The sequence below is a fragment of the Clarias gariepinus genome, chromosome 11 (genome assembly GCF_024256425.1).
Source record: "Clarias gariepinus isolate MV-2021 ecotype Netherlands chromosome 11, CGAR_prim_01v2, whole genome shotgun sequence".
Taxonomy (NCBI): Eukaryota; Metazoa; Chordata; class Actinopteri; order Siluriformes; family Clariidae; genus Clarias; species Clarias gariepinus.
The window spans coordinates 17,547,459-17,569,991 of record NC_071110.1 but is presented as its reverse complement, the minus strand read 5'-3'; the positions used below and the strand labels follow the sequence as shown (position 1 = coordinate 17,569,991).

Here is a 22,533-nt window from a genome sequence, read left to right as displayed (position 1 = left end):
AGAAAATCAATCTGTCCCTGATGTTTTTTTTGGAGAGAAGTGTCTTCTTTGCTGCCCTTCTTGACACCAGGCCATCTTCCAAAAGTATTCGCCTCACTGTGCGTGCAGATGCGCTCACACCTGCCTGCTGCCATTCCTGAGCAAGCTCTGCACTGGTCGCACTCCGATCCCGCAGCTGAATCCTCTTTAGGAGACGATCCTGGCGCTTGCTGGACTTTCTTGGACCCCCCGAAGCCTTCTTAACAAGAATTGAACTTCTTTCCTTGAAGTTCTTGATGATCCTATAAATTGATAATCCTATAAGTTGATTTTGGTGCAATCTTAGTAGCCACAATATCCTTGCCTGTGAAGCCGTTTTTATGCAATGCAATGATGGTTGCACACGTTTCTTTGCAGGTCACCATGGTTAACAATGAAGGAACAATGATTTCAAGCATCACCCTCCTTTTAACATGTCAAGTCTGCCATTCTAACCCAATCAGCCTGACATAATGATCTCCAGCCTTGTGCTCGTCAACATTCTCACCTGAGTTAAGAAGACGATTACTGAAATGATCTCAGCAGGTCCTTTAATGACAGCATTGAAATGCAATGGAAAGGCTTTTTTGGGATTAAGTTAATTTTCATGGCAAAGAAGGACTATGCAATTCATCTGATCACTCTTCATAACATTCTGGAGTATATGCAAATTGCTACTATAAAAACTTAAGCAACAACTTTTCCAATTTCCAATATTTATGTAATTCTCAAAACTGTTGGCCACGACTGTATTAAGCCTGAAGGGAAACCCAGGCATTTTGAAGTGTGGCACAAATCTGTCACCAGCCCAACAGCTTATCTCACACCAGCTTTGGGCAACATGGCCATACATCTACAAATCACAAACACTTCCACCACTTCCTTAATTATGATTTGTAAAAACCTAGTTAAAGAAAGGCTTGAGAAAGAAATTAAAAGTTTAATATGTTTATTATTTAAAAAAAAAGGCCTTTGAAGGCTGTCCATCAAAAATGTCCATCATGGGGATTGAAAAGCAAGTAACAATAGCTGAACGTTTTGTTTTGTTGCCGTCTTTGGTAGTTTTTAGTGCTCTTTCTAAGCAAGACTTACAAGCATTTTAATTGTAATCAACATGGATCCGTTAAAACAGTCCCTGACCGGTCATTCCAGAAAATTTAGAATATTAAAAAAAAAAATTTTCTTAGAAAATTAAGAATAAGAATAGAAAATTAAAAATTAAGAATAGAAAATTAATAGCAGAAATAGAAACCCACTGATTTAAATTAAGATTGTATAAACCATCAAGATATACACAGCTTTGGATGAATGATATTTGAATCATAGCACTGTTAAACTGTTAAATCTGATTGGTTGAAGCTGTTGACTTTTCTTTCATTCATTTTACAAATCTATACTACTGGTGATGGGAGCCGGTAAATATTCCATAATCATTTATTGGTTCGAGTAAATCAGTCAATGACTGATAATTTGATTTAATCGCACAGTACAAAGTTTCTTTGATAGCTTTAAGGTCTGTGCATCAAAAAAAGGCTTAATTGTGATGTGTACAAGTACCTTATAATAGGTGTTGGTCGTTAAAACATTTCCTGCTCTGCACAGTAACCATGAAGTTTGTCACCCTGAATGTTAACATGACAACTTTAACAACCCTCATTCCTTACAAAACCTAAGTTTCAGCGTATGAAACTTCTGCAAACCCAATAAAATTAAACTTGTATAAGTAAACCCTAAATTAAAATTGTATAAGCTTGTATGTAACTCAAAATTACAGAGTATTTAAGTACTAATAAAAGTACTCTGCTCCTTCCTGGTTAGCCATGGACTAGCACCTAGTTAGCTAAATGGCTAGTTCTGGTTAGTCATACACAACCATTTTATTAGGCATGTGCATTTATCGGCATTATACTGTATGCATGACGTTATCGCTACACAGCAGTGTAGTGCTGCATATAAGAAAAAAATTAATTAATAAAATGCAGGTAACATGGAGTGCTTTACTATTAAAATCAATTGCCATTTTTCATAATCAATCGCTTGAAATGCACAGAAAATCAACTATAATTGATGACTCTGTGTTAATAAACAATATTACCCCAATATATATAAACCACCCCAATACATTATTGCTTCAAAAGTATCATCAATTCACATATAGGTATTTATATAGAAAAAAAAACAATTATGGAAAAATTACTTTCACTATCAGTCTGTGACGTCAAATCCACCAAAATCAAATAGTCATATATCAACATCAGCACATTATTGTATTATGTATTGTATTAATGTCAATGGGTTGTGCACCTGGATAATTATAAGCTAAGCATAAAACCACAGTGACATGCCCACATTCAAATGAGTGTGTGACTTGTTTAACAAGCATGTTGAAACACTAAGACATCCTGGCTTATTTGATTATTTGAAAAGCAGGTGGCCACAAATTCTAATCACGCTGCACACCCAGTCAGGTGCCTGAAATAGACCAACTTTAAGGAAGAAATAACACATTCATCTCCTGCTTGACTATAAGAAGAATGATTTGCTTGTGTCACTACTGGGAAATATATTGTAACAGCCTAATAAAACTGTGTCTTGGACACCCTTCACCTATACATGTTTGCGACGTCACAGCTGGAGTCAAAGTCCCCTCCACTTTTCCGAGCACTATTTGTAAGTGAGTATAAACCAGGCTTGACAACTCTGACATGCAAGGCAAGAGAAAAGAAAAGGCAAAAAAAATTGTGTGAGAGATGTGTTAATATTATTATTATGTTTGTTTGTTTGTTTGGTCTGGATTACACCAGGGTGTCTGTACATCTCCTCAAAAACTCATCCCCTTTCCCGTCCTTCTCACGCGCTTTTAACTCGTCTCTTCTGGCCCAAACTAAATGATCCTTTCATTTCCTGCCGGAGCTGCCGGGCCCTCAGGTGGTGGTCAGCTCAGTGGCTCTGCGTGCATGTAAAGTTCACAGCTCATCCTCCGAGCTATCCTCTATCATAACAGAGCTCACCGTGGCGTTTCCTGTCTGGAGCTGCCTCGCGTGAGTTATGCCGCGCCTGAACCAGCCGCCAGACAAATATTCCCCTGTGTTAAGGAGAAGCGGCAACCAGCGACTCATCCTTCCTGTCGCACACCGGCACGCTGAAGCAATTACAACACACACACATTCACACACACACGTACACACACAATGCTCATATGGAGAATAAGCCAGGAAAAAATTACAGACACACCCAAGACACACACACACACACACACACACAACACACACACACAACACACACACACACAACACACACACACACACACACAGAGCTCAATCAGTTCCCTTCTTACCCAATCCACAAGCCAGACTCCGGAACTGGTTTAGGAAGTTCTTTAATGGTTCCCAAACTTTTAGGCGACTGGCTGAGCAAAGCAGAGCTAAACATGTGTTTAGGGCAGACAACATCAGCAATCACCACTTGACCCCTCGACAGAGGAGGGGTCACATTCCGCTTTCCTATTTTTTAAAGGCCAGGAGGGGGAAAAAAAGAAAAAAAAAAACTTTAACAGATAATATAATCAAGTGAAAGCACTTGCATGTTGTGGAGAGACTGAACCATGCTGATTTCCAGATGTTTGAAAAGAGCATTCTGAAACACTGCAGAGCACAACACACTGGGGATTTCTCAAGGTTCAGAGGGAGGAAAACACACACACACACACACACACACACACACACACACACACACACACACAAAAACACGTCATGCTTTATACAGCCGGACTGCAATTCTCTGCAGCTGTCAAGCTATTTCAAGAAAGGAGATAGGAGAGAAGAAAAAAAATTAAGAAAGCAAACAAATTGCTTTTGAATGTGTCCTCTGATATGCTGTGTGAATGAGCTGTTAAAAAGAAAACACCATGAGGAGACATTCTTCAACGTTCCCACACTTACCTACCGCCCGCTTCTGTTTAGATCCTCTGCCATTACAGTAAGTGACCCAACACCTCTGACTTGCATGACTTTATTTATAGAAAATGAATCAGAAATTCGAGAAAGCAGTGCTCCACATCCTTAACCGCTTAATTCCGAACACACATTACACAGAGCCCTTCACAGACAGAAACAGAAACACACACATTGTTCTGTGGCAGCGGTTTGGCACACCTGAGACGCTCACCTCTGGGTAGAAGTGGGTGGTTATTGGTACAACTATAAATAAAGCCTCAGTCAAAATGTATCATCCAGTTTCTATTGAGGTTAAACAAAACTCAAGTATTTGCCTTGTCATTTTCACCATACACTCCTTGTTATGAGCATGAATCAGTCATCACATTCAGCTACCGTGCACTTAAACAGAGCAGCTGGGACTGTCTCTAATCCAAACACCAAACAACTTGAAGATGAAGAGCTGACTTTGAGTGATTTATATGCACCTTTGATACAAAATAAATAAGATCAGCTCTTTATGTACTGCTGCTGGACTGATTTGTGGACCAACACCTCTTATTTACTCATTATGATTCGTTTCCCCTACATTTGATCTTGCACTTGATATTTCTTATCGAACATTCTTGCATGGTGACTTTGCAAAAAACAAGCATGAATGGGCATTTTCCTGAAAAAAACAATATGTGCATAGTTATTAATTATAAACAACTGTTTTATTCCAGAACCTTTTCAAAACACCACATCTACATACACATACACATACACCAGGGATTTTGCCCAACCGTCAACTTTGTCAAAGAAATGTGGTCAGAAAAAAAGAAAAATTGTGAACAGTCATCACTACACACGTCGTCAAGTTGCATAGTAAGAAAAATCTACAGTAAGAACCATAGCTATGTTTAAAATTAATAGTAAGAGCATTTCCAAACTCACACAATATACACAGAACTCAAAGGATCAGGACTAAACAGCTGTGTGTGGCCAAAGGAAAACCACTTGTTAGTAAGACTAATCAGAAAAAAAGTTTATATTTGCTAGGGATTTAAAAAAACTGGACTTTAGGGCACTGGAAAAAGATGAATTTACAGTGACCTTAGTCCAGTGTGATGGGCGTGTCAGGGTTAGAATGTAATGAAGCGATGCACTCATCTTGCATAGGCAGTGTTATGATCTAAATGTACTGAATGACCAGGTTATCGCATCTATGGAATTTTTTTTTCCTGATGCCACAGGCACATTCCAGGACTTAGATTGTGATAGTGTCGTCGTATGAGCATGAGCAATCATTTTCATAAATGAACTGGCAACCATATTGTGCGCTGTATCAAAACTTAAGGAGATTGAATGAAATTTTAAAGTATGTGCCTGTTTTTGGCCAGGCAGTGTAAAAACTTTTAATGTTGTTAAAGATAATACATTTATTTTACTGGTACTCAAAGAAAAGACATTTACAGAAATGTGTGGAACATTCTTACTGTTTAAGAATATATAATGCACTTTTACTAGGAAAAAATAAAAAAAATTTGCATTAATTGAACAATGAGCTCAGGTAACAAATGGGAAACTTTAGGAGTAATAAAAATAAAACATCCAGTATTTCATATATGCAGGCTATCTAGAATAAAATTCTTTGCCATTTATAGATTTTTTTTTTTGTAAATACAATGAGGTTTAATGTAAGTAGTTAATTAAGTTATTAATGTTTAGTCAAAAATGAACAGTACTGTGCAAACGCCTTGTATTTTTTTGTTTAACAGAATACATGGTATAGATGGATCTCATCCACAAATAAAAAAAAATTATTTATGATTCTACAGAGACTATTATCTATGATTCACTATTTTCCCACCTATTATAAAAAGGTCACTATTTAGACATGTTTGTACATTCAGGTGGGTCTCCAGGCTGCATGTACAAACAAAAACAAAATAAAAAGAAAAAAAAACATTCCCTGCATTTTTTTGTTTTTTCCATTTATGTTTTTGGCCAGAATTTTAAAAAGCCAGTTAGAATTAATGAATGGTGATAATTTTAGGGTTAATAAAACATTCTATGACTTTTCCAAAAGGTCCAAAAATTTCTAATTACAATTTTTTAAAACTTTGCTATATAATATTTAAGCTGTAGCTGGCCGTGTTTTAACTCACTCAGGAATACTATCACATGTATATTTATAGCTTTGATGGTTAAAGAAATGCTTGGCGTGAACTGTTTATGTAGATAGTTTGGACTGGTAACTGCACAACTGTGAACCCCAGTCCATGCTGTCTACATAAAGAAATGCTCTGGTGTTCACAGTTGTAACTGCACAACTCAGGCTTTATTGTGCGTGAGGAAAAAACATAAAAAGCCAGCAACAACATGTGTAAGGAGCTGAGACGCTGGGTTACGTCTGAGTCAGATGTAGTTCGTCCCTATTTAAATCCACTCTCCCAGCAGTGGAGGATGGATTTGGGGGAGGGGGGTGGGTGAATCAAGAAAGAAACTTCATTACAGTTAATGTCTCACCGGTGGGAGGAAAAAATGAGACTTCAAATGCCTTCATAGGCAGAGTTTGACTAAGCAAGGGGCTGGGAGACAGGTTTCAGGTTTCCCTACAGACCACATTAAAATGCCAGAGGGTTTAAAGTGAGTCAATTTGGGCGTGAGATGCCAAAATACTAGAATTAGTGGTGTGCTGTGTTTACACGTGCAGCGGAGCTGGGGCGACGCAGGCAAGCATGATAGGGCTCAGGCATTACACGGAGAAAGAGATCTGTAAACTCGAGTCTCTGAAAGACAAAGCAACAAAGCTTTAAAGGAAACGGCGACAAGGAGACGTAAAAATGCTTACAGTGTACAAGAAAGGATGTTAATGACAGGAAAAACAGCTGAAATCTGTACCACGTTAAAGGTTAGAAGAACAATCATTCATCTGGAAGGTGGGGGGGGGGGAGAAAAACACTTCATAAACATTTTTCCGGATGCAATTTTCGGTCCAAGCATACATTTCCCAGTAGAAAATGAGCAGCGAGAAGGAAATCGTTTAGTCTCCTTAAGTGCCAAATTGTATCCTGATTTTCCTGTCCTGGCCGCCTGAGCCGGTCCGTGCGAGGACTTCTGCAGTGTCTCACCCCTGTATGAGTAAACAAAGTGATAGAGGAGGGGACGTAATCCATGTGTGGCCTGACTTGTCCTACTCTGGATTATGAGAAACAGCTCAGCCTCCTCCACAGACAACACAGAATAATATCCGGGCTTTAGACACATCCTCTTCGAGGGGGAGGAAAGCGATTTTTTTTCCTATGCTTTTGTCATTTTTATGCAGAGATGATGAGGCATGGAGCAGGTGGAGGTCATTTATTACTTGCGTCTGTGCGAATTATTTAGGATCTTTGCATTTATTGGGTGAAGCCTCACAACAAACCCTGTTGCCAATATTTCATGGATTCTGTATAGGGCTAGAAACTAAGAGAGATTTAAATTGCTATCCCAAATTTGTCTATAGTTAGCACTTTAAAAATATAATCATTTTAATCAATCTATACAATCATGGTGTTAGAGAAGATCTTGCCATCTCACATTCAAGGCCAGGGTGTTGTAATGTTCTTGTAGCTTGCACATCTTCACAACTTTAATATTTAACCAGGCTATATGTTTTCCCTGGTGAAATGCCAGGTGTGGATACAAGTGAAACTGTTCAAACACATCTAGCTCCACCCGACACTCCTGGTGCTTATCCAAACAGGAGAGAGCGAGCCTGTTGAATAATTATACTAAGTGCGGTTGGTCAGCCCGTAGGGGAACATTAATGCACGTGCACTCTGGTTAAGCAGGGTAATGGCTTGGGACCTATGCTGAGACTCGAGGCAAGGCTTCACCCATCACTTCAAAGCCATTGTTTGAGCAGGAGCGGCGCACACACTCCAGAATGAGTGTTGACTGCTGGGCCATTTCAATAAGCTGAGGGAGAGAAAGAAAGAGTGCAACAGCCTTTTTGAGTCTTCCAAAAATAACCTAGGCAACCCCCGCCGACTTCCAGCCTTTCCTGACTGGGCTGTAATTAATATGACAAGTTTGTGCAAAGCAGAAGAGAAAAAAAAATTAGCCCTTATGCCTGACCAATGCTAACATGCAAGCAGCAGAGGAGTACATTGAAAGCACATGGTGCAAATGGAGATTGCTTCTGGATACATTCCTGTCCATGTGAGGACACCGCAACTGCTAGGGCTAGTACAGAACTTGCTCTGCTGAGAATGAATCTTTATCGACACTCTATGCGAATGAGATGCAAATTGATAAAATATTAAACCTGATGTCTGTTTTGGGGCAGTTTTAGTACAGACGACAGAGATATTTTCTTTATATGGCATTAAAGCTTACAGCCTGAGGAACATCATTTACACATGGGGTATGGGTGTATACTGTGTGGGTGTGTACTGTACGAGGTAGGATGTGTGCACAAGCTGCTCCAGAAGGCCTACTTAATACTAATGAACGCATTTTTTAAAAACTATTACATACACCCACATTCTGTAACCTTTCCAAAAATGGGGTGAGAGGAGTGTTTGCACCAAAATGATGCTTTCCAGCCCTGCATTAAGACAATGAGGTATCAATTACTGTGATAAGATCTGTGCAAAGTCCAAATCAAGCGAGAATTTCACATCTGGACCTGTGCTCTTGTCGTCAAATTAATGGATTCTTCTAAAGCCATGTGCACAAAGAACGTGATAACTTAGACTCTCTTACTACTGATAACATTCCAACAGAAGGCGGCACTGAGACTTCTCAGTTGAGAGGAGAACTTAAAACACGCAACCACACACGATTGTATGACATACTCGGAGTTGCTTAAATGCAGACTGGGAAAACAAAGAAACTGCTCACTCTAAGAGAAATGTCAGGTCTGCTTTAGCTGCCTGCAAAAAGACAAGCCCCAGTTGAGCATCTCTTACATACTTTGCTGCCAAAACAGATTTTAAATCAAACATTTCTTTTCTTTTTATACTTGCTGATGACGCTATAACAGTGGCATCGAGTGCTTCAATTTGGCCAACACAACGTCTGAGAGAGAACAGAGAGACAGAGAAAAGGGGAGAGACAGAGAAATAAATAAATAAAAAAAACGAAAGACTGATTTACAGCTGTAATGAATGAACAACAATGTTGGAGTAACCAGAGCTGCATGGCGCTCCAAACTCCCCGAGAGGACGCGTCTGTGGAATCTGGCTCCGACATTTCTGGCGTTCCTGAGCTGATTGGAAACACACAGGCGTGAATGGCTGTTATTTCCAGGTGTGGAGAGAGAGAGAGCCGGTGGCTCCTCACCTCCCTGTTGTTGCCTGGATACCGTTACCAGGAAGGCCTGCGGCCGGGGGTTAAGCTGCGGCGATAAAATGAATAAACAAAGGACAGCTCTGTGGGCAGCCCGGCCAGGTGAGCTCATATCAGCTTCCCACACTGAAACTCATCTGCACAGGAAATGACCTGCAGCACCTCACTAACACACCTGGGCAGAGAGGAAGGAAAACACAAAGATGTCCTGGAGGATCCGTGCCACTTTAGCTTTCGACCATAGGAGGAACTCAGCTCTCATCACTTTCAACTGGCCTCTGCAATGATCCCTCAACAACAACCCATTGTCGTAAAACCACGAACAGAACCATGGGATGGGAACAAAGTCTTACATCTGAGCTACTATTAACCAATCAAAGTAAATCACAAATTCAATAATAACCCAACATACTAGGAGACAAAATAGAAAACTTTATTCAATTCTCATTTTATGTACATAAAAGCAACTAGTATGAAAAGGGCTGAAGAGAGTATGAGAGCGCTTTCCACAATTTCATCCCCTATTCATTTTTAACTGCTCTGTCAATGTGCACTTCACATTATAACAATCTCGTGAAGTGGCGTTTACTCGTAGGTGTAAAATATCACTATAGCTGCCCAATCAGTGCATTAAAGAGTGAGAGTGCATGCTGGAAGCAAGTTGACTATAACTGAGGGGAGATAATGTGGCCTGGTACAGAGACGCTGTCAGTGTTGGTTAGAGTGTGATCTCCGGACTGTAAGCAGCAGCAGCAGGCATATGCTGAGCTGCCGGGGACAATGTGGTGCCAGCAAACTTTTAATTGTGGGTCATGTCGGAACTGAGCTGCCACTCTTTGCAAGACTGTGTCCAAGAGGATGGCTTACTTAGATGTGACACACAGAGAGAGACAAGAGAGTCACACTCTTAAATAAAAAGAAAGAAGAGATGGAGATGATCAGAATGCTGCTCCGGACTAGTTGAGCACACACACACACTACACACTACACACATTCAAAAATGTGTTAGAAGATATTTTTAGGAGGCGAGACTTGAAATTACACTTGCTTGAAATACTCTTATAAAAAAAACAACAAAAAAAGATTTTTATATACTTTGCGTATGTACTATTCTGTATTATTCTATAACCATAACATGATATTTGATTTTGTACAAGTCCATACAATCATACAAGATTGGACTTTACTATACCATGCTACTTTGCACTCTAATGTATCTTTTTATATACTGTACTGTAGTACATGATGTATAGCATGGGGGGCGACACGGTTAGCACTGTCGCCTAGTACCTCAAGGGGCCAGGTTCGATTCCCGGCCAGGATTGATTTCCGGCTCTGTGTGCATGGAGTTTGCATGTTCTTCCCCTGCTTGGTGGGTTTCCTCTGGGTACTCCGGTTTTCTTGCACAGTCCAAAGGCTTCTGGATTAGATTAATCAGCCTTTCCAAATTGACCATAATGTGTGAATGAGCATGTGAGTAAGTGTGTGTGTGTGTGTGTGTGTGTGTGTGTGTGTGTGATGGATTGGCACCCTTTCCAGGGTGTACCCCGTCTCGTGCCCTCATAAGTCTCCAAGGATAGGCTCCAGGCCCTCCGTGACCCTGAATACAGAATAAAGTGGTATAGACGAGAGTGAGTGAGAGAGTATAGAGTAGGATGGTATATGGGATGTAATGTAGATCATTACAGAGCTGTACTGCATATAACACTAGTGTAGCAAAAGCACAGTACTGTAAAGAGAGAACAAAATGAAGTATGGCTGGGTTTAGTGTCCTGCTGTTCATAAAGATATACATTTTCTCCTGGTCCCTGAAACACTGAAGTTATGAAAGTAATAAGTTGGAAAATGGTCTGCCACAGACGGCTAACCAGAAGCGTCTTTCTTCTTTTTATGTGATATTAGCAGGAAACGTCATTCCCTGTCACTTCAGCTGAACCGAGATGTGTGACGATGATAACAAACCATGTCATTCCACAGTCTAGATTGTATCAGGATTTTACCACTGTGTTTGACAGAAATCACACGTGGCTCAGCGAACATGTTAGAGTTGCATTGCCATGCAGTTACCCTGCAGCTCTGCAGAGGTAGAGAAAGAGCGCAGCAGATGCCCGACACACTGCTGTCCATTCAGTTGCTCTAAAGAGCAGCTGCTTGCCATCTCCTGCCCCTGGCATTTCACACACAGACACATGAAGCCAGCAGGAAGCAACCACAGAGGCTGCCAGCTTGCTTTCCCTGATTTTCAAACTGAGCCCCATAAACATGCCCTACAATGTTTGTAGTTGTCTAAATTGTTAAAAAACAGAGCTTTTTACATTTTGGGACACTTTTGTTTGTGGTCTTAGAGCTGAAGCATCTCGGAAATTGCATTTAACTGTGCATATGTTTATCCCTACTGGTTTCCCTGCTGCATGCAAGTGTCTTGAAAGTGTGTCAACTCTGCAAAAAACAGCACAAGCCCTGTGTGTGTCGCTTGTTGCTGTCTCTCCATAAAATTGAACTCTTTAACTTTTAACAGTTTTTTTTTTTTTGCTCATGATTGATGTGAATCATACCCTTTGCTGTTCAAACTGTAAATGAAAACAATGAGATGGGTAAGATCAGATTTGAGGGCACAAATCAGAATTGCGCCAAACTTGTAATTTGAGCATAGCTATTAATACTCCGCAACACAGACCACTGACTCATGGATACAGATGCATGCAAATCCAGTAACACCTGGACTGGATTGAATTCACATTCATTCACAGATTCCTCCATATGCTCAATCCATTTCTTTCTCCTTCAGTCCTATGAAAACCTTCGACAAGACAATAAATCTACAAATGTGCTGAACTCATTTACTGTCATCTCAAAATATATCATAAAAAAGGAGGCGGAAAAAGAAAAGCACACAGGAGAGGGAGCAGACAGCACGATATGCCTCGATTCTCAGATAGCGAGATGATAAGAATGGCATCTTTCATGACTTTTTCAGAAAATCAGCCTTGAAGAAAATCTGCATTGTGCTTGGGACTTCCAGGTCAGCGGTAAAAGAAAAAAGGAGTCAGTCAATGTGAAGGGAGGGTGAGATGCTATTCAAACAGACAGAGATGACTAGCTCAGGGCACTGTGGGTCAGAGGAACGGGGTCTCGATCTATAGGTGGCTGAAAAACACCTCTCGTTATGGGACGGATCATGTGACGAGGGCTCTTCCTCCTCCTGCTTCAGGATCCTCCTGGCTTGAATGTGAGTAGTATGTCCAGCAACAAGCTGTCTTTATGCCCGTGCGGGTAATTACGGGGCGCAGGTCAGGATCTGTTACTGCTGGAGCCGGGCAGAGTCCAGGTGCCCGAGCCTGAAGCGCTCAGCCATGTTGGGAGAGGAAACCAGAGGAGCGCTCAGGCCGAAACGCGCCCCCCTCCTACCCCTCCCCCCCGCTCCGACCTGGAGGCACGGCCAGTACAGAGCGGCCAAAACCTAAACACACTACAGACCTGGCTTTGTCTCGGCACACATCTTTCTCACACACACACACACACACCTGACTATGCAACCTTCGGAAGGCAGATTTGAAGTAAAGCAAAGACACTAGTAGTGATTACAATCAATGTTCACAGTGGGAGCATGATAAAGACCAGCATCAAAACCAGATTAGTGTGACAACGCACATGCAACTGAACACACAGCTAAATCTCTTAATGAGCGCAGCTCACACACCGGCAGCTATCAGTGCTGCGTCTTGGCGGCAGCGGCAGCGATATCATAACGGACCTGCATCGCTCCATGGGCTGTCGCCCGCCGATTTCCCCATCGCCGACCAACCGCACGCACAACAAACACAGAAGTAAGCAGAAGTGCTTGTGGATGGTCGAACAAATGATGGGGTGTTTATTCCAGTGAGTCATAACAAAATAAAATCAAAAGATGCTTGTGCTCGTGGGCAGGTTTATCGTGGACTGGTCTAGATTAAGCGCCTCCTGTCTTGCCCTGCACAAAGCACTGTGTAGTCTACCATGGCTCCGAGAGCAGCCTGGGCACCAGATAAGAGTATTGATGATGCTGGCTGCACAAGTCCGATTGATTTTGGGAAGCTGAGACACTGGAAACGAGAGAGTGTCTTACTTCAAAAGTGCTCTGTAGGACGTCTAATATTGTTACCATATGTATATGGACAGATAATGCGGGCTCTTTACTGAGTCGGAAGAAAATAGCAGCAATAAAAAGCAGCTAACAATAACTGCAGCTGATTTGAGGCTTTATAAGTAAAATGTACAGGAGTAGGAGCAGTGCACCACAGACTCCTGGTCAAATGTGGTAAAAACCCAGTGTAAAAGTGTGTGTGTGTGTGTGTGTGTGTGTGTGTGTATAAACTGTGGGATGCAGCAGGCCGCGTGGCCTTTTGAAGGCACAAAGACAAAGCGATGAGCAGTGATAAGAGGAGGCGCCAGGCTGCTCAAAGCCCTGAGCGCTTAGCAATCACACTGAGACTGATAAGCATCATGCCATAAAAGCCTGCTCTGACTCTTACAGCTCTCCTCCAGACGGCAGAGAGAGAGAGAGAAGAGAGGAAGCGACGGAAGGAGGAGGAAAGGGGAGTCTCATGTCGGATAATAAAGATGATGCTCCATTTTGGAATTAAACAAATATACTCTAAGACAACAATATGACATTTTTCCTCATAAGAAGCGATCGGGGGTTCAGGGGAAAAAAAGATAAGATGTATCATTGAGGACAGAAGTACATGTCAGGAGAGCTGCTCTGAGCTGAACAACACTGACAATAAAATGACCAGATGTGCTTCCAAGCATTATTAAAAACGCACACAGCTTGACATTTCTGACACGTGACCAATCTCAAGCACTGTCTGATTTTTTTGGCCCTCTAGTCGGTGTTCTGCAATTATTGAGAGCTTTCAGGACCAGAACAGACATCCTGAAGTCATATGATCAAAAGGAATACCCAGTGGAAATGTACAAGTGACAAACACAGCTTCAGATTGAGCTCTGTGACTGATTACAATCTTTGCTAAAAACATACAAACATGTTTACCTGAAAAGGATGTTTGTGTACCTGAACCACTAATAATGAAAGTGGACTCCATATTGGCTTAAACATTAACTTCCAGCCTTCTAACATACAGTATGACTGCAAATCAATCCCTGCTATCTGATATCACACAAATGAGGATGGAGGCCCTGATCAGCCTGGTTCCTCACAAGGTTTCCATGTGGCTGTCACCCTCGGCTTGTTCATCAGGAACAATCTGCTCATCACAATTTATACCTCTTTTCTCACACAAATATTATATCCTTTTTTTCAATTTGGTTAAAAGTTCTACATGAATAAAACTTCAATAACCTCATCAAGTGTTTGGCCTTAATCTGTAATTGGCTGTCTTTGTTTTTTAATTGTTTACATAAGTAAACAATCTCAGCGTAGCAACCACGTAATTAGGCTGACAACACAATGTGTCCTTATAAGGAACAGTTTTCCTGGGCTGCAAAACTCATCTATAATATCTCATAGTTGCTGGAATTCCAAGTCAAAAATTCCAGCCTGTTTCTTCTCCTTCCCTTGAAAAGCAAGGAAACAGTAATGATGCATAGTCATGACTTGGGATCATTCATTACATCAAGCAGTGTAATGTCTTTTCCAGACAATTGAGGTGTCAGAGTAGTGCACTGCAAATTGTAAACTCACAGAGACAAAGCAACACTACATTTCCCCGATATGATATATACACACAAACACACACACGCAAATTATACAGAATTAATAGTATAGCTGAGAGTGGAAACACTGTATTTCATGGAAAAGTAATTCTAGCGTGAAATACGTAAAAAGATCCATATACAAAGATAAACATACTATCACACTGCTAATTAGTTTTTTTATATCAGACCTTTACATGACGTTGACAAAATATGTGTTATAGTGTTGTGTAAATGAGCCTAAAAGAAAAGAAAGACAGTGCTGTGACTTACCTGAGCCGGTATCGATGACTGTAGCCTGGCCTACACGCTCTGGAATCAGACAGGATGAGCCAGGCATGGTCATAGGCTCAGAGCGCACAGGCTGGATCCTAACACACACCACAAACATGCAAAAGAAAAATAAATAAATAAATTTATTTATTATATATATAAACTGAAGAAAGCAATTATTTTTATTATATTATATAATTAAAAATATTTTTAGATAATATACAAAATAATATTTATTAATTTAATTTAAATCATTTAAATGGTATTTTATTTAGGGCATTTATATATATATATATATATATATATATATATATATATATATACCTGAGGCTGTGCAGTTCCAGGTCATCGGTATCAAAGTCAAGAAGGGGTTGCTGGGTATCACTGGGCCCCTGTGACTGCAACACAGACGAGCTGGAGGAGATGACTGTGGTCTGGCCTGATGGGTGAATGGTCTTAAACTGGAACTGAGGACCCATCCACAGCCGTCTGTGAGGGCCTGTGTGGGTCACGATCTCCACCTGAAAACACACAGTTAGCAGCATGTTACAACCAGCAGTGCATACAAAGCAGAAAGAAAACTATAATTCATGTAAAATATTACAACCATGTTAGTACCAAGTCTATATGACCACAGTACCTCGGAGGGAATGAAAACCAGTTCCGCATGTGTTCTACAAACTGGCAGACACCAGATTCCTCCCCAGTACACAATCAATGTTGTATATAAGAACAGGTGTAAGTCTCTTGCTACCTCATGATTCGACTGAATTTCAATTCAAGTTGCCAAGTTCATAATCAAACTTCAATCTGCTTTATAGTCTTTAGCAGTGCTCTTCAAACTTTTTAAAACAAGTTCACTTTAGAAGACAACATTTAACATTTGAAGTGAGATGTACCACCTTATATAAAGAACAGTAGTATGCTGTCAAAAAACAAAAAACACCAAGAGTAATGCTATTTCAGTTTAGACTAAAAGTAAAGTAGTTCCTCTACCATGGCAGGATGCAAAAATGCAAAAGTGATGTAATAGTACAAGATATACCGATATCAACAGACAATGAGTTGACAAAAATAGGTTAATACCACACTGTTAATTGTGCCTGAACACTCAGGAAGTGCACTGCAATTTGGACCGGAGTCTGAGGCTGCCAGTCTAACGCAGTCGCTCAGGTATCTAGCAGTCAGACATATACGGTACTTGAAAGGCATTTGTATATCCTTGAGAATTTGATCAACAGTGTCCTCAAAAAACAGTTTCACTGTTCTTATTACTGTCCCTGGACCACGCTGCATAATGTGAAGTGGTGTGTTTGTAAACAAATTCTTTTTCATTGGTTTTTAATATCTGTAAATAAGGTATTTTAACTTTTGAACTCTATTCTTTTTGGGTTGGACAGAGTCTCTGACTTTCAGAGGGTTGTGTGTAAAGGCCCTCGGCATCAACAGAATGTAGTTAGTTTTCCAGTAGTTTTGGTCACACCCTACACAGTGAATAAAAAGACAATTGGGGTCAAATCTAACTGTTTAACTCATACACGTGTAAAGACGTGTGGAATGATGGTTAGACATTTTCACATGGATCCAAGGTAGTGTTATGAAATGTAAAATTTAGCTACATAATATGCGATGTATAATTTGTGATTTTTTTTTTTTTTTTTTTGGATGAGAGTAGTATTTTTTTAATGAAAAAATTTAGATCCATTACGGAACTGATTCTTTTTTCCAACCCTACACAGAAACAGACACTGCTAATATCAAGCAGGAGAGGGTGAGAAGGAAAAGACAGGATGTCCTGCCAGCTTCTTTCTCCCCCACTCCTTCATCCATCTTTTTAGAAAGTAGGCCGAGAGCTTCGCTCTTCTCTCCTCCTCCAGTCACATATGTGAAAATGAGCCTAGAGAGGAATACAAGTGCAACGTGAGGCTTTTTTTTTCTACAGTTAACACCATCAGTGTCATCCAGCCCCGAGACAAACAGATGTAGTGCTGCTTTTCTGCAGGGGCAAGAGCCAGATGTTTTCTCCGACCCTCCTGTCGTACTTAGCGGCAACATATTGAGCCCACTTCACACTGACAGCACTCACTGCATTCATTATACACAGTCACAGCTCACACAGGAGACTCTGTTTCATGTAAGCTGTCTCATCCCAATCCTGTTCACTGTCCAGAAAGAAAATTTTGGGAATATTTGAGGAAAAGATGAGTGTTCACACTGAGAACACCCATATTTACATATATATATATACATACATACATACATACATATACATACATATATACACATATATATATATATATATATATATATTCACATTCGTATGGAGATTTCAACAGGGCCCAAGGATCACATGTACTGTAAGATCTGCTATTAGCATTAGCTCATAAAATGTTTATTATCGAGAGATATAAGAGAATTTAACAAAAGAAATGCAACACAGTAATGTAAAGCTGCAGTTGTTGTTTTTCTAACTCTACTTTATTTCCGTGTAGCTACCAAATTGTAATTGATGCTTCAAAAAGAACAGAAATGAACCCTATTTACATACTGTATGATAGTAAACAGTTCAGGTACAAATACTTATGTTTCCTAAAATGCCTTAAAAAAAAAAAAAAAGAGGCGACGCTGCAATTGTTTGCTCTGTTTGGGAATGAAAATGATTTGAGGAATGAAACATTCAAATGTACAAAACCTGAAACAAGGAACTAGCGAGATCACTTAGATGCCACGACTGCTAGCAATGGTTGAGTGGTACAGTAGAGTATGCGCTCTCGACTATTGGTATGAAGGGTGCGACATGAAATCCTGGTACTGCCACTTGTCACTTTTTAATGCTTGATTAAGGGCCTTAACTATTATCCGCTCAACTTAATTATTTAACTTCAGGAACACCAAATCAGACAAACAAATAAATTGTTGTTAAAAATACAGACATGCTTTCTAATCCATATTTTCCTCCATTTTTGATATACTAGCTCCAGATTCATTAACAAACACAAAATTGCAACTTGTAAATAAGATTGATGAACCCAAAATAGAAAGGCTGCAGATTGCACCATTCATGTAATTTCTACAAACATCAGGATCTGGATCACACATGATGTTGAGGAGAAAAGCTCGGATGGGAGCACACTGACCTGTGAGAGCCACTCCTCATCCTCCTGGCTGCTGTGGTCTGAGGCCAGACTGTCATAGGAACCCTGCCTGGTGATTGGCCCTGGGCTTCCTGGAGGCAACACTTTAGTAAAGATGAAAACAGGAAGAGATGAAGTAAACATCTTGTGCAATACGAAGAGTGAGAAAGCACATTCTGCGCTATGAGCAGATTTATGTCTGCATGTAACACAGAGACAGATGGAGTACTAGCAGGCTTAAATAAACAGGCACTAAAACTGAAGGCTAATTTGCAGAATCACTTGTTTGTCTTCCCACCTCAGCTTTAGCACATGCCATAATTAAAAATCTATTTAATAAAATGAGTAGATAATTGAGCTGTCAAGATTTCATCTCTGACTTCCATCTCAGGTACGTGGTGTTTATGATGATAAACGAGTGTTCATCAAAATACCATTAAAGGTGTTTCTGGTCAGTGAGTAACATATACTGATTCTTTACACGCAAAACAGCCAGCTTTTTCTTTGCCACTCAATACCTAAAACATCAGTCTCTTGAAGAGCCAGAACAAAGGGAGGCTTTAGCCATGCAACCATGCTCCATTACACACACACACACACACACACACACACACACATCTGTCTTAGAAGAATGACGACATGTGTTGTACTCCAATAGCATAGAGCAAAGTCAGGTCCTGTTACTTCTTAAACACAGTCAAGACTTGCTCTGCATCCTCCCCTGTGGCCCTGCGGCCTGATGACAATAAGTGTTGACTAATCAATAACTGAAACATAAGAATAGTAGCTGGTTCTGTAGATCAGGTTTCAGTGGGTTCCTAATAGCTGTAGAAGTAGCATATCATCCCCAATATTGAAGAGTACAAAGTGGAAGAGGCTGTGGACAGGAAGAAGCAACTAACCACATGAATTTGCCACATCACTGTGAGTATTGCATTTACACTTATTCACTGCTACTTAAAATACTCACGGTGAAAAACAAACTGAGATTAGAAAAATGTCTAAAAAATACAGAATTTATAACTTGGCAATGTTTGATCAAATTACCAAGGTTAAAACAGTTAAAAACTAGAAGACAGTTGACAGAATGCCTCTGCCTGCAAGAAGACAATTATACAGTATGTCTGGAGGTATACAAACAGGAAGGAAACTTAAAGATAAACTGTTGTAAACATTTGACGTGTTGAATAATTGACCTTGTTTGGATAAGATTAGGGAGACACCAGGGACAGCAGCATAGTGATGTTGGAACGACAGGGACAAAAGCACAGTAATGTGGGAATTTCAGGGACAGTAGCACAGTGAAGTAGGAATGTCAGGGACAGTAGCACAGTGGTGTAGGAATGTCGGGGACAGTAGCACAGTGGTATGGAAATATCAGGCACAGTAGCAAAGTGGTGTAGGAATGTCGGGGACAGTAGCACAGTGATGTAGGAATGTCGGGGACAGTAGCACAGTGATGTAGGAATGCCGGGGACAGTAGCACAGTGATGTAGGAATGCCGGGGACAGTAGCACAGTGGTGTAGGAATTTTGGGGACAGTAGCACATTGGTGTAGAAATGTCGGGGACAGTAGCGCAGTGGTGTAGGAATGTCGGGGACAGTAGCACAGTGGTATGGGAATATTAGGGACAGTAGCACAGGGGTGTAGGAATGTTAAGGACAGTAGCACAGTGGTGTAGGAATGTCAGGGACAGTAGCACAATGGTATGGGAATGTCGGGGACAGTAGCACAGTGGTATAGGAATGTCGGGGACAGTAGCACAGTGGTGTAGGAATGTCGGGGACAGTAGCACAGTGGTGTAGGAATGTCGGGGACAGTAGCACAATGGTATGGGAATGTCGGGGACAGTAGCACAGTGGTATAGGAATGTCGGGGACAGTAGCACAGTGGTATAGGAATGTCGGGGACAGTAGCACAGTGGTGTAGGAATGTCGGGGACAGTAGCACAGTGGTATAGAAATGTCAGAGACAGTAGCACAGTGGTATGGAATGTCGGGGACAGTAGCACAGTGGTATAGGAATGTCGGGGACAGTAGCACAGTGATGTTGGCATCATAGTCAGGCCTTTGTAATCACCACCCGTTAGGCAAAATTTACAGTTTTATTAGATACTTTTGTAGTCTTTAATCGTTATAAACCTGTAAGAAATATAGCAACTTTAGACAAATAATACAATAAATATTGCAGCTACCATGTTAAATTGAAATCAAAATGCACACAAATCATCTTAAACTATCTGTGATTTACAGTTCTCTTATAGATAGAAGCACATTTTCTGAAATAAACCAGAGACAGAAGCACATCTGTATGTTGCACAACAGAGATAGCAGCACATCAGTCAGGGTACAGTGTAGGAGTTCGCAGAGTGGTGGGGGCACACCAAGGATATCAGCAGGGGTATACTGTAGAAACATACTATATCTATAGATTATACTATAGAAGCCTAGACTATAGACTTAGAAACAGCAGAAGGACTGCAGGAGGACTTTACAAATTAAGCCTGTTTACCAATAAATTTCTTACTGGTTATGACCCCCTACACTAATCTCCTGAGAATGAATTTTAAAAAAATTACCTTTTTACATACATAGGAAATCAGTGGTTATACATCAGGTACAATTTAGCTAAAACTAGTACAATTTCTAGGAAATTAGCGTAGGGGGTCATAACCGGTAGGAAAATTATTTTGACCTCCTAAGACACCTTGAGTAGGCTCATTTTGTACACCAGCACAAAGGAAAAGGCCGAAGGCAGTAACAGTAAACATTGAGGATGTGCATATTGTTTGTGATAAGGACGATTTTCCTTGTAAGGCGAAGGACACAATATATGATGCAATTATATAAGTGAAACTTAACAAAAGAATCACATGGCAAGAACAAAGAATAGAAATGATGAAGTCAAAGATAAAATGCATTAATTACACCAAAGCCATTGTTATTCTTGAATGATTATGCATCGCATCCTGTTTAATGGGAATTTGAAGGGGAAATGTGACATGTTTTCTGGTAAAACTGCATTTTGAGTTTAAATGATACCAAGTTCACGCACTGCTGGTAAAACTATGACACATGTCCTAAAACTATGACACATGTCCTGGTTTTTGAGTGTGATAACATTCTGGGTGAGAACAACACTGGGAATACTTCTAACCATCGTTTCAGCCATTTCACTGGAGTATGGCCTAAAAGTGTTAGACAGTAGTGCCTGTGTGCTGACCCAGCAATGGCGCCAAGGCTGCCCTTTTTACCCTGCGGTCAGTATAAGCTTCCTGCCCCATGAAGGCAATTAAGGCTATTGACCAGGTCACTGCATGCGCAGGCAGGCTGCAGGCTTGGCAGACTCTCCGGTCACGATTACAGCCTTATGAGTCATGAAGGTGCAGCAGAGTCTCCGACAGCAGAACTGCTAAACAGGAGCCAGTCACAGCATTGGGAGGTAAATTATTCAAAGCCCTTTTTCCTGGATCCAACTTTGTGGCCAGTCAAAAGTGGCCAAATACACTCTGCAGACATCTACACAAATCGCCGCATGAAAAAGGGCAAAGCAAAAGCTGCGCATTCATGAAATACAATGTAACGCACAGCGCTGTTTGAAATCCCTCACACCTTTCCTGAAGGTTGAGCCTCATTCAGTAGGGAGCTCTCAGACACACAGATGCCTGCATCCGATAATAAGTACGGCTAATGTCGCTACCTCAGGATTCCCCGAGCTCTGTCAGTACATCCAGAGGAGCCTTCGCAGGCCAGCTTGTCCTCATTATCTCCCCATCAGCTAGGTATAATCGGTGGAGGCTGGGTAACGCTCCTCCTCCGAGTGCAGCCGAAGCCTGGGCAGATGGACAGGTGGAGATAGTGACCATGAAGTGGCGCCACGGCTGCTTTTATCACCAGCCCAGCAGGCTCCAGCTCCTCTGACCCTACCGTCCACATGCTGCATTTTTAATCAGCTGGGTCATCCAATATACAGGCAACAGCGGGCCTGTCAATCACATGGTCCTGCCACAGATCCGCATGGGGTGAGGACACGAAGGAAACCTTGTCCTTCCTCTGCCCACAGAGCTTGGGAACTGCCCATAGCTGGTGTCCTTGTGCTATCGCTTCCTCTTTTCCGTCATCTTTCTCTCTCTCTCTTCTCCATAGTGAGCTTCATCTGA

The 22,533-nt window shown here is 41.0% G+C and overlaps 1 protein-coding gene across 6 annotated transcripts in view; it reads right to left on the bottom strand.

The window, feature by feature from the left end:
* Positions 1–22,533, bottom strand: part of bcas3 (BCAS3 microtubule associated cell migration factor) — a 207,852-nt gene that overhangs the window by 105,267 nt on the left and 80,052 nt on the right. For 5 of the 6 annotated variants that reach the window (XM_053506832.1, XM_053506834.1, XM_053506833.1 and 2 more), the window contains 3 exons: positions 18,377–18,477; positions 15,564–15,760; positions 15,240–15,337 (listed from right to left, as the gene is read on the bottom strand). In XM_053506832.1, coding sequence (XP_053362807.1) covers positions 15,240–15,337; positions 15,564–15,760; positions 18,377–18,477 — 396 coding nt within the window. Of the gene's footprint in view, positions 1–10,474; positions 10,873–15,239; positions 15,338–15,563; positions 15,761–18,376; positions 18,478–22,533 lie in introns of those variants that run through there. The other variant, XM_053506835.1, reaches the window with a different exon arrangement.